The 9,394-nt window shown below is 62.8% G+C and overlaps 1 protein-coding gene across 1 annotated transcript; it reads left to right on the top strand.

Annotated features, from left to right (window-relative positions):
• The first annotated feature begins 1,099 nt into the window (after nucleotides 1-1,099).
• Nucleotides 1,100-9,370, top strand: PBK (PDZ binding kinase). The gene is made up of 8 exons (XM_086745342.1): nucleotides 1,100-1,129; nucleotides 2,588-2,657; nucleotides 2,911-3,001; nucleotides 3,439-3,581; nucleotides 4,903-5,072; nucleotides 5,760-5,889; nucleotides 7,499-7,678; nucleotides 8,857-9,370. Exons 2-8 carry the CDS (start codon nucleotides 2,609-2,611, stop codon nucleotides 9,060-9,062), a joined length of 969 nt encoding a protein of 322 aa, XP_086601468.1. The 5' UTR covers nucleotides 1,100-1,129; nucleotides 2,588-2,608; the 3' UTR covers nucleotides 9,063-9,370.
• Nucleotides 9,371-9,394: the final 24 nt, after the last annotated feature.

Genomic DNA, 9,394 nt, shown 5'->3' with positions numbered 1-9,394 from the left:
TCGTGCGGGCGCGGCTGTGCTTGGAGGGGGCGTGGGGGGGTTCAAAGAGCGATGGGGATTTAGGGGGGGTCCGGGGGAGGATAAATCCAGACCCTGGGTCTGGCTCAGCGCTGGTTCGGGATGCTCCTGCGTGCTGGGTGGGCGTACAGAGCACCCTGGGGTGCCTGAGTCCCCCCCAAACCCACTCATGGAGGCACCCCCCAACCCAGGGCCTGGGGATCCCCCCAGAGACCCCCTGCGAGGGCTTGGGGATCCCCCAGAGACCCCCACCAAGGGGTTAGGGACCCTGCAGAACCCCAGAGACACCCCCCACCACGGCCTGGGGGTCCATCAGAGACACCCCCCCTACCACCAAGGGGTTGGCGATGCCGTGGCGACCCTGCCAAGGGCTTGGGATCCCCCAGAGACCCCCCCAGAGGTGTGAGGACTCCACGCAGACCCCCCCAAGGGCTCAGGAACCCCATGCAGACCCCCCAAAGGTGTGAGGACTCCACGCAGACCCCCACAAGGGCTCCAAAACCCCACGCAGACCCCCCCAAAGGTGTGAGGACCCCAAGCAGACCCCCCCAAGAGCTCGGGAACCCCACGCAGACCCCCCTAAAGGTGTGAGGACCCCACTCAGACCGCCCCCAAAGGCCTGAAGATGCCACGCAGACCCCCCCAAGGGCCCCCAAACCCCACACAGACCCCCCCAAAGGCATGAGGACCCCACGCAGACCCCCCCCAAGAGCTCGGGAACCCCATGCAGACCCCCCCAAAGGTGTGAGGACCCCACGCAGACCCCCCCAAGGGCTCCAAAACCCCACACAGACCCCCCCAAAGGCGGGAGGACCCCCCGCACACCCCCCCAAGAGCTTGGGAACCCCACGCGGACCCCCAAGCGCCCCCCCCAAACCTCCAGGACCCCTCACAGATGCCCCCCCAAAGGCCTTGCAGACCCCCAACACCCCCCCCTCCCACCCACAACGCACTTGGGGGCCCTTGCGCCCCCCCCCAACCATAGCGACCCTCCCTCAGTCCCCGCCCAAGCCCCGCCCCCCAGTCTGACCCCGCCCCCTCCGCGTTCCGCGGGGTTTGTCCGCCCGCGGCCGCCGTCGAGCAGGGGGTTCCCGCGCGCGGGATTCAAGGGGTAACGGTCGCGGCGCGAGCCCGGGGGGTGAGGGGAGGGGGTCGGGGTCGCCCCTCGGGGACCGGTTCGCGTTTCTGGCTGGGACTGGGGGGGACTCGGGTGCTCGGGGCTCGCCCAGCCTCCCCTCGCCGGGGTGGGCTCCGGCCCTCAGCCCCCCCACCCCCCCAACTTGGGACCCCCTCTCACCCCCAAGGATGGGACCCTCAGTCCCCTCCTGCCCCCCCGAACCTGAACCCCCCCCCCCTCACCCGCGGAGATGGGACCCTCAGCCTTCTTCTGCCCCCCCCCCACCTGGGACGCCCTCTCCCCACCCCCGCACCCCCATAAATGGGACCCTCAGGGGTCAGGACCCTCCTGCCCTGCCACCCCTCAACCTAAGACCCCCCCTCACCCCAAAAGATGGCACCCAGCAGTCCCCTCTTCCCCCCCCCCCCCCCCCCCAGCCTGGGACCCCCCCATCACCCCCAGAGATGGGACCCTCGGCCCTCTCCTGCTCTCACCCCCAATCTGGGACCCCCCCTCACCCCAAAAAATGGCACCCAGCAGTCCCCTCTTCCCCCCCCCCCCTAAACTGGGAGCCCCCGTCACCCCCAGAGATGGGACCCTCAGCCCTCTCCTGCTCTCACCCCCAACCTGGGACCCCCCCACCACCCCCAGAGATGGCACCCAGCAGTCCCCTCTTCCCCCCCCCTAAACTGGGACCCCCCGTCACCCCCAGAGATGGGACCCTCAGCCCTCTCCTGCTCTTACCCCCAACCTGGGACCCCCCCCACCACCCCCAGAGATGGCACCCAGCAGTCCCCTCTCCCCCCCCCCCAACCTGGGACCCTCCCCTCACCCTCAGAGATGGGACCCTCAGCCCTCTCCTGCTCTCCCCCAAAACCTGAGCCCCCCCCCTCACGCCTAGAGGTGGCACCCAGCATTCCCCTCCCCCCTCCCCAGCCTAGGACCCCCTCTCACCCCCAGAGATTGGACCCGCAGTCCTCTCCTGCCACCCCCCCTGGGACCCCCGTCACCCCCAGAGATGGGACCCTCAGCTCTCTCCTGCCTCCCTCCAACCTGGGATCCCCCTCACCCCGAGAGATGGCACCCAGCAGTCCCCTCTTCCCCCCCGTCCCCCCAGCCTGGGACCCTCCCCTCACCCTCAGAGATGGGACCCTCTGCCCTTTCCTGCCACCCCCCAACCCCTCACCCCCAGAGCTGGGACCCTCAGTCCCACCCCTGCTGTGGTGGGAGCAGCCTGGGGACGCTCCCCCCCCACCCACCACCAGCTCCTTCCCTTGGTGCCCCATCGCCTGCCAGTTCCCGCAGGACACTGGGACCTCAGAGCCGCCCCCAGACCCATTTCGGGGTTCGGCCCCCCCCCGCGAGCCGGCCCTGGGGGGACACAGCGGTGACAGGCTGCAGGGTGACACCGGGGCAGGAGCTGCGCCTGCAATTCCCTCCTCTCCGCCGCAGCGATCGGGAGGGTTCGCAGCGATGGAAGCCTTCAAGTCTCCAACCAACCCGGCCCCCAGGGAGAAACCCGGTGAGCGGAGCTCGGGCGCGAGCCCTAAATATTTCCAGAGGGGCTGGCGGGGAAAGGGGACGCGTCGCTGCGGGGCCCCGAGGCAGCTGCTGTGGAGGAAACGAACTCGTCCCGCACGCAGCACGGCGCGGGCCGTCGTCGCAACCGTCCTTTGTCGTCGGAGCACCCAGCTGCCAGGGAGAAGCTGCGAAGCTGCTGCGTGGGGCCGCCGCGTGAGGTTCAGTTTCTCTCTTCTGTTTTATTTTTTTTCCAGACGAGGGGCCGGTTTCTGTGACCATCCCGGCCTCTCCCTTCATGAAGAAGCTTGGATGCGGCACGGGGGTCAACGTCTACTTGATGAAAAGGTACGCGTGAGAGCGCGAGGCGGTGCCCGCGTTCCTCCGGGATGATACAGGGGGTGGAAAGCGTGCGAGCTCTGCCGTCGCCGACCTTCGGGTGCTACCTGCGCCCCTTCAAGTGGGCACGGAGCCGAGGAAGGGGTGGGGGATCGCCAGCTTTCCCTCCGCGAGCCTCGGCTCCTCCACTTGAAAAGGCGAATCGACACAAATCTCCTTTTCTAAAATCCCAAAAAATTCGGTGGAGGAGCACCGCACGCGGGCGAAGCATTACCAGGCGCCTCTGCGAGGCGCACGTTAGCAAACTTTCGTTTATTTTAGCGTCCTTCTTCATTAATTCCACAAATTAAAGGCAGATGCTCCGCAGAATAACCCCGCGGTGACCCGTGCGAGCTTTCACCTCGGTCCCGCTTACGGCTCTGAGGCCTGTGGGTTCTCCCGCGCAGGTCTCCCAGAGGTTTGTCTCGCTCCCCGTGGGCTGTGAAGAAAGTCAGTTCCAAATGCAACAGGAGCCAGCAGAACCGGTATCGGCAGAGGCTGAACGAAGAAGCCGAGATCCTGAAAAACCTCCAGCACCCGAACATCGTGGGTAAGTTTCCAGCGCAGCCGGCGTCGCTTAAATTGCAAATTGAAGCTGTTGGAGCTGACTTCCGGAGCCGGCTGGCGTGACGCGGGGCTGCCGCGGGGTTTCTCTGCCCTTCCCGGCTCCTCTCGCACCGCGGGCTGCGGGTTACGGCCTTTCCCGTCCGGCTGTGGGAGTCCCCGGCCTCCGGAGCTGGGCGGGGGGAGGATCACTGCGTGCTTGCGCCGTCCTTACGCTTGGGAGACGGGCTGCTGAGCCTTTGGTCAGGCCCACCGGGGACTTTATGAAATTAATTTAGTCTTGCGCTCTGGGATGGGGACGTGGAAGCAGCACGGTTGGTGGCAGAACCTGAGAATCGTTTGGGTTGGGAAAGATCCTTGTTGGAGTCCAGCCGTTAACCGAGGCCACCGCTAAAGCACGTCCCCGTGCGCCGCGTCTACGCGTCTTTTAAACGCCTCCAGGGACGGGGACTCCAGCGCCTCCCTGGGCAGCCGGTTCCAGCGCTCAGCAACCCTTTGGGTGAAGGATTTTTTCCCAATATCCAACCTAAACCTGCCCTGGGCAACTTGAGGCCCTTTCCTCTCGCCCTATCGCAAGTTATTTGGGAGAAAAGACCGACCCCCCCTCACTCCACCCTCCTGCCAGGCAGCTGTGGAGAGCGATGAGGGCTCCCCTCAGCCTCCTCCTCTCCAGACCGAACAGCCCCGGTTCCCTCAGCCGCTCCTCACAGCACTGGTGCTCCAGAGCCCTCACCAGCTTCGCTGCCCAAAAATCTGGCTTGTGGCTGGAGCCCCTGGGCGCCGCGTTGCCTGCAGAGATCGGCAGTCGCTGCGAGGCGAAGGCAGAGAGCAGCGTAACGTTGCAGGGGACGGGCGGTGCCGCGGCGACATCTGCGATGGCTTTTGCGCGTGGAAGAAAGCTCCGGATCCCAGTCGGGGCTCTCGGTGCTAGGAATATTTTGAGAAGCTCCTCTGGGTCCCTGTTTAATTTCTGCTCTTATCTTCTCTCAAATCTCCCCCGCCAGACGGAACAGCAGCTTTGTTTGACTTTATCCTTCCACTTGTGCTGCGAACCGTCTCGGCGCGGTCGCGGGTGTTAGAAATGCCGCGCGCAAAGAATTTTGCGTCCCTGCAATGGCACGCCTTGCTCCCGGCAGGAGTTTGAGAGCCAAGATAGTCTCGACCTTTCACAAAGCAAACGTTTCACGGCTTTTTTTTCTGTACAAGATGCCGGAAATCGGTTACGGGATAAGACTTTTGCTATGTCGTTGTGCAAGACTGCCATTTATAACTCCACCTGAAGCGTAGTGTTCCGTCTCTGTCGGAAGGTTACCGTGCGCTCGCCGAGGCCAACGACGGAAGCATGTGCCTGGCCATGGAGTTCGGAGGAGAAAAATCGCTCTGTTACTTAATAGAGGAACGACGCGAGAAACAGTTGGGCCCTTTCCCCGCCGCCACCATTTTCAAAGTCGCCTTGAGCGTGGCGAGGGGGCTGAAGGTACGTTGCACGTGAACCGTAGCTGTTCTCCGTGGAATCGTGGTGACGCTGGCAAAATAAATGAATTTATTTGGGGTGCGAGAAGGCCGCGCCGGCAGACGGAGAGCAGACGCTGCGGCGCTTCGTGTAAGGCCGCCTTGCTGGTTTTTTGTTTTTTTTTTTACTGGGGTGCTGTACAGACTCGGGTGAAAACCGAGCCCTGAAGCTTGAGGTTGAAGAAATACCAAAAAAAAGTGATGCAACGGGGTTTTTTTGTCACAAATATCCCCGCTGCCCTCCCCCGGGGCTACCTGCTCTCCCCGCTCGCTAGCCGGCGAGGAGGCTGGCTGCCGGCTCCTGCGTCCTGGCCGATGCCGGCAGCTGCCAGCCGGTGCTGCTTGCGTCCCTCCTCTTGCTGAGCCGCGGCAGCAGCTGCCGCGCTGAGCTTGCGTTTAGGGGGGAAAAGGGAGGAAACGGAGAGCCAGCAGAGCTTCGTTTAAACCCAAGCTTCCGAAACCAGGGTGGAACAGCCTGCCCTGCGCTCTGTAAGTGCTGAGGCGGGTGTCGACCCGTCCTTGAGGTTTTAAGGCTGGATCCGTTGAACACCAAGCCGTCGGCGGTGCTTCGTTGTCCAAATCCGATTCCTCCTCCCGCCTCTCCGTGGCTCCGTCCGGAAGCGGGTGCTAACGGCTCCTCTCTCCCTCTCAGTATCTTCACAACGATAAGAAGCTGCTCCACGGAGATATCAAGTCTGCCAACATAGTGGTTAACGGCGACTTCGAAACCGTCAAGATCTGCGACGTGGGAGTGTCCCTGCCCCTGGACGAGAACATGACCAGTAGGTCGCGTGGCGGGAAGGGGACCTCGGTACGCTCGCCCTCCCCTGTCCGTGGGGGGGACGACTGGCGCGGGGTTTGCACCACACGCGGGTGAGGGGCATCTCCAGAAGGTCCAGCTTTAATTCTTTAGACCTGTGGTGTCCGTCTCGTGCCCTCCCACGCTCGTACCCTCGCTCTCCTGGGCGGGGATGCCGTTGGACACGGGGCGTGGGATGGGGGCCCGCCGGACCCCGCCGAGGAGCTGGTCTTGCCAGAGAGTGAAGCAAACGAAGCTTTCTCGTAGGGCTAGGAGGAAGCGCGAGCCAACTGCGAGCGTTATAAAGACCTCGCGCGAACGAGAAGCAGATGTCTAGCGGCGTCGCGGCTTGGCTGCGAAGAGCGGGAACGCGTTCGGGTTAATCGCGAGAACGCTTTTCCCTGCGCTCTACGCAGCGCTCGGGCCGGCGACAGCCTCGCCGTTTATAAAGCTGCTCTGGTACGTTTTTATTAGCAGCTCTTCCCTTTTCTAAGGAGCGAGAGAGGTGGAGGCAGCGCCCCAGCATAATCTCTCGGTGAGGAGCGCGGTTGAAAGACCAGTTTCCGGGCTGGTTTAACTGGGAGAGCTCCTCTCCGCCCAGCTCTGCCTTTGGCTTTCCCTCCTCCTGGTCTTGAGCCAACGGGCACCCGGCGATGGTGCTGGGTCTCCATCCGTGCGGCAGCCGAGGATTAAAGCCCAACGGCCCGCGAAGCGTTGAGGGATTTCGGCATTCCCTTCTCGTTCCGGACTGGGCTTTGAAGGTCAGCCCTGCGAGAGAAAAAGCTTCTTCAGCAGCTGAGATTTGCTGACAGCTCGGGAGTCAGGGCAGAAATGTGGCACCCTCCTCTTGGGAGCGGGGCTTGTAATTCACTGGGAGAGGGTCAGAGCTGGCGTTTCCTTCGTCAGGCTGATGGCTTCAGCTCTCCCAAGGCTCATTAAGATCAAGGAGGCATTAAACTGAACACAGTGGTGAGAACTCGGCTTGGGCAGGAGTAAAGAAAACAGAAGGATTGCACAGCTGGCAGGAGGCACCGTGTGCTGGAGGCTGGCGGGGCGTCGCGAGCCGCAGGGTTGGCTTTGTCCCCTGGCTTTGTCCCCTGGCTTTGTCCCGGGAAAGGGAAGGTGCCCTGTGAGCGCTGTCACCCCGGTCCTGCCTCCCCGGGGGGGATCCAAGCGGAGGAAGGGGAAGGTGTGGGTAAAACGCAGATAATTCCTCGCTTTGTTGCAGGGTTCGGCTACAGAGCGCGGCTCTGGCCGTCAGTCCTCTCCGTGCTGCGTGTAACCTCCGGCGTTCCACCCTGAAGCCTCCCCGCGGAGGTTTCTCCGCCGTCCCCACCGCGCGCTGCCAGGCCCGCAGAGGAAAAGCCCTGCCGGGTCCGGCACCGCTGCGCAGCAAACCGCGGGTTACAGGGGGTTTGAGACCACAGGCGGGAAAGAAAAATGGGTTCAGGCCCCCAAAAAATCCTGCCCTGTGGCTTTAGCAGGCCGGAGCTAACCGACAGCCTAAATCCCGCCTGCGTGGGGAGCTGTGACCCTGTCTTGCTGTTCCTGCAAGTCCCAGCAAACCCCTGAGCCGCGGTGTCTCCTTCCAGTGAGCGACCCGGACATGTACTACATCGGCACCGAGCCCTGGAAGCCCAAGGAAGCGCTGGAGGACGAGGGCGTGATCACCGACAAGTCCGACATCTTCCCTTTCGGGCTGACTCTCTGGGAAATGATGACCCTGGCCGTGCCGCACGTGGACGACAACCTGGACGACGGCGGCTTGTCCGGTGAGCAGCTCCTTGCAGAACCGAACGCGGGATCTGAGGTGCCAGTGCCAGGGTGCAGGAGGACGATCGCTTTCCCCGCGCTGTTTCTGATAAAAGCCAGGATGCTGCTGCGAAATCCTCCGGGCTGTGCTGGGAAAATGCCTCTGGCTCCAGCCTGGCACAGCCCGCAGGCTGGCTTGTGTTTTATGCCTGCGGGCAGCTGGGGGATCTTTCCTCGCTCCCCTGCTCTCAGCAGCTCCTGGCCGCAGTTTTCTTCCCAGCCAGCTCTGCAGCTGTGACTCAGATTTATTTACTGGGGTAGATACAGCTTCAAAATAAGCAATTGAAGTTAAAGGGAAAGCAGTGATGTAGCCCGGGTAATGATTAGTGCTAACGAAAGAATAACGAAGCTGACACGAAGGTCACCCCTGCCGAGAAGGACGTGGGGGTACCGGTGGACGAGAAGCTCAGCATGAGCCGGCGACGTGCGCTCACAGCCCAGAAACCAACGGCACCCTGGGCTGCACCCCCAGCAGCGTGGGCAGCAGGGCGAGGGAGGGGATTCTGCCCCTCTGCTCCGCGCTGGTGAGACCCCCCTGCAGCGCTGCGTCCAGCTCTGGAGCCCCCAACAGCAGAAGGACGTGGAGCTGCTGGAGAGGGCCCAGAGGAGGCCACGCAGATGCTGAGAGGGCTGGAGCAGCTCTGCTGTGAGGCCAGGCTGGGAGAGCTGGGGCTGTTCAGCCTGGAGAAGAGGAGGCTCCGGGGAGAGCTGAGAGCGGCTCCCAGTGCCCAAAGGGGGCTGCAGGGAAGGTGGGGAGAGACTCTTCAGCAGGGCCTGCTGGGACAGGACGAGGGGGAATGGTTTCAAAATAGAAGGAAGCAGATTCAGACTGGGCATAGGGAAGGAATGTTTTACACTGTGGGTGGTGGAGCACTGTCCCAGGTTGCCCAGAGAGGCGGTGGATGCCCCATCCCTGGAAACATCCCAGGCCAGGTTGGCCGGGGCTCTGAGCAACCTGATGTGGTTGGAGATGTCCCTGCTCCTGGCAGGGGGTTGGGCTGGGTGGCCTTGAACGCTCCCTCCCCACCCAAACCCTCTGTGACGGATGAGGGGCAGCCGGGGAGCAAATCCCCGCGATCCCAGGGAGCGGAGCAGTTCCCAGCACCCTTCCCAACACCTTTTCTACTTTCTCGTCCAGACGAATCGTGTGATGAAGACTGCTTTGATGAGGAAGCCTATTACGCAGCCCTGGGAACCCGCCCGGCCCTCAACGTGGACGAACTGGACTCCTCCTACCAGTGCATGATCGACCTCTTTTCCGTCTGCACCAGCGAGGACCCCAAGAAGCGCCCCTCGGCCGCGTGCATCGTGGAAGCCTTGGAGGCAAAACTGGCTCAGGCGTAAAAGCAGGCTTGCTCCCCGCACCCTTGCCGCAGAGCTCGGGTATTTCACTCAGAAGAGCGAGGCCACTCCTGCAGCGCGTCTCCTAGCACGTGAAACCCGCTCGGCGTGCTTAGAACCGGAGCCTAGACTTGTTAAACACTACTGTCCTCCCACCTGTGCTTAGATCCTACGTAAGCCGCGTGCTCCGCGCAATAGCTGTGCTTTTAGTTGTCCCGTTACAGCCGCTTTTCATCCTTTCCCTCCACGTTTGTGTTGAATTCACAACAGTTCTGTGACGGAGATGTTAAAAATAAATGAGCCGCTACTCCCTTCTTGTCCGAACTCCTCAGACA

Source organism: Chlamydotis macqueenii, chromosome 3 (genome assembly GCF_036417535.1).
Source record: "Chlamydotis macqueenii isolate bChlMac1 chromosome 3, bChlMac1.mat, whole genome shotgun sequence".
Lineage (NCBI taxonomy): Eukaryota > Metazoa > Chordata > Aves > Otidiformes > Otididae > Chlamydotis > Chlamydotis macqueenii.
This window is presented reverse-complemented; position numbering and strand designations above follow the sequence as displayed.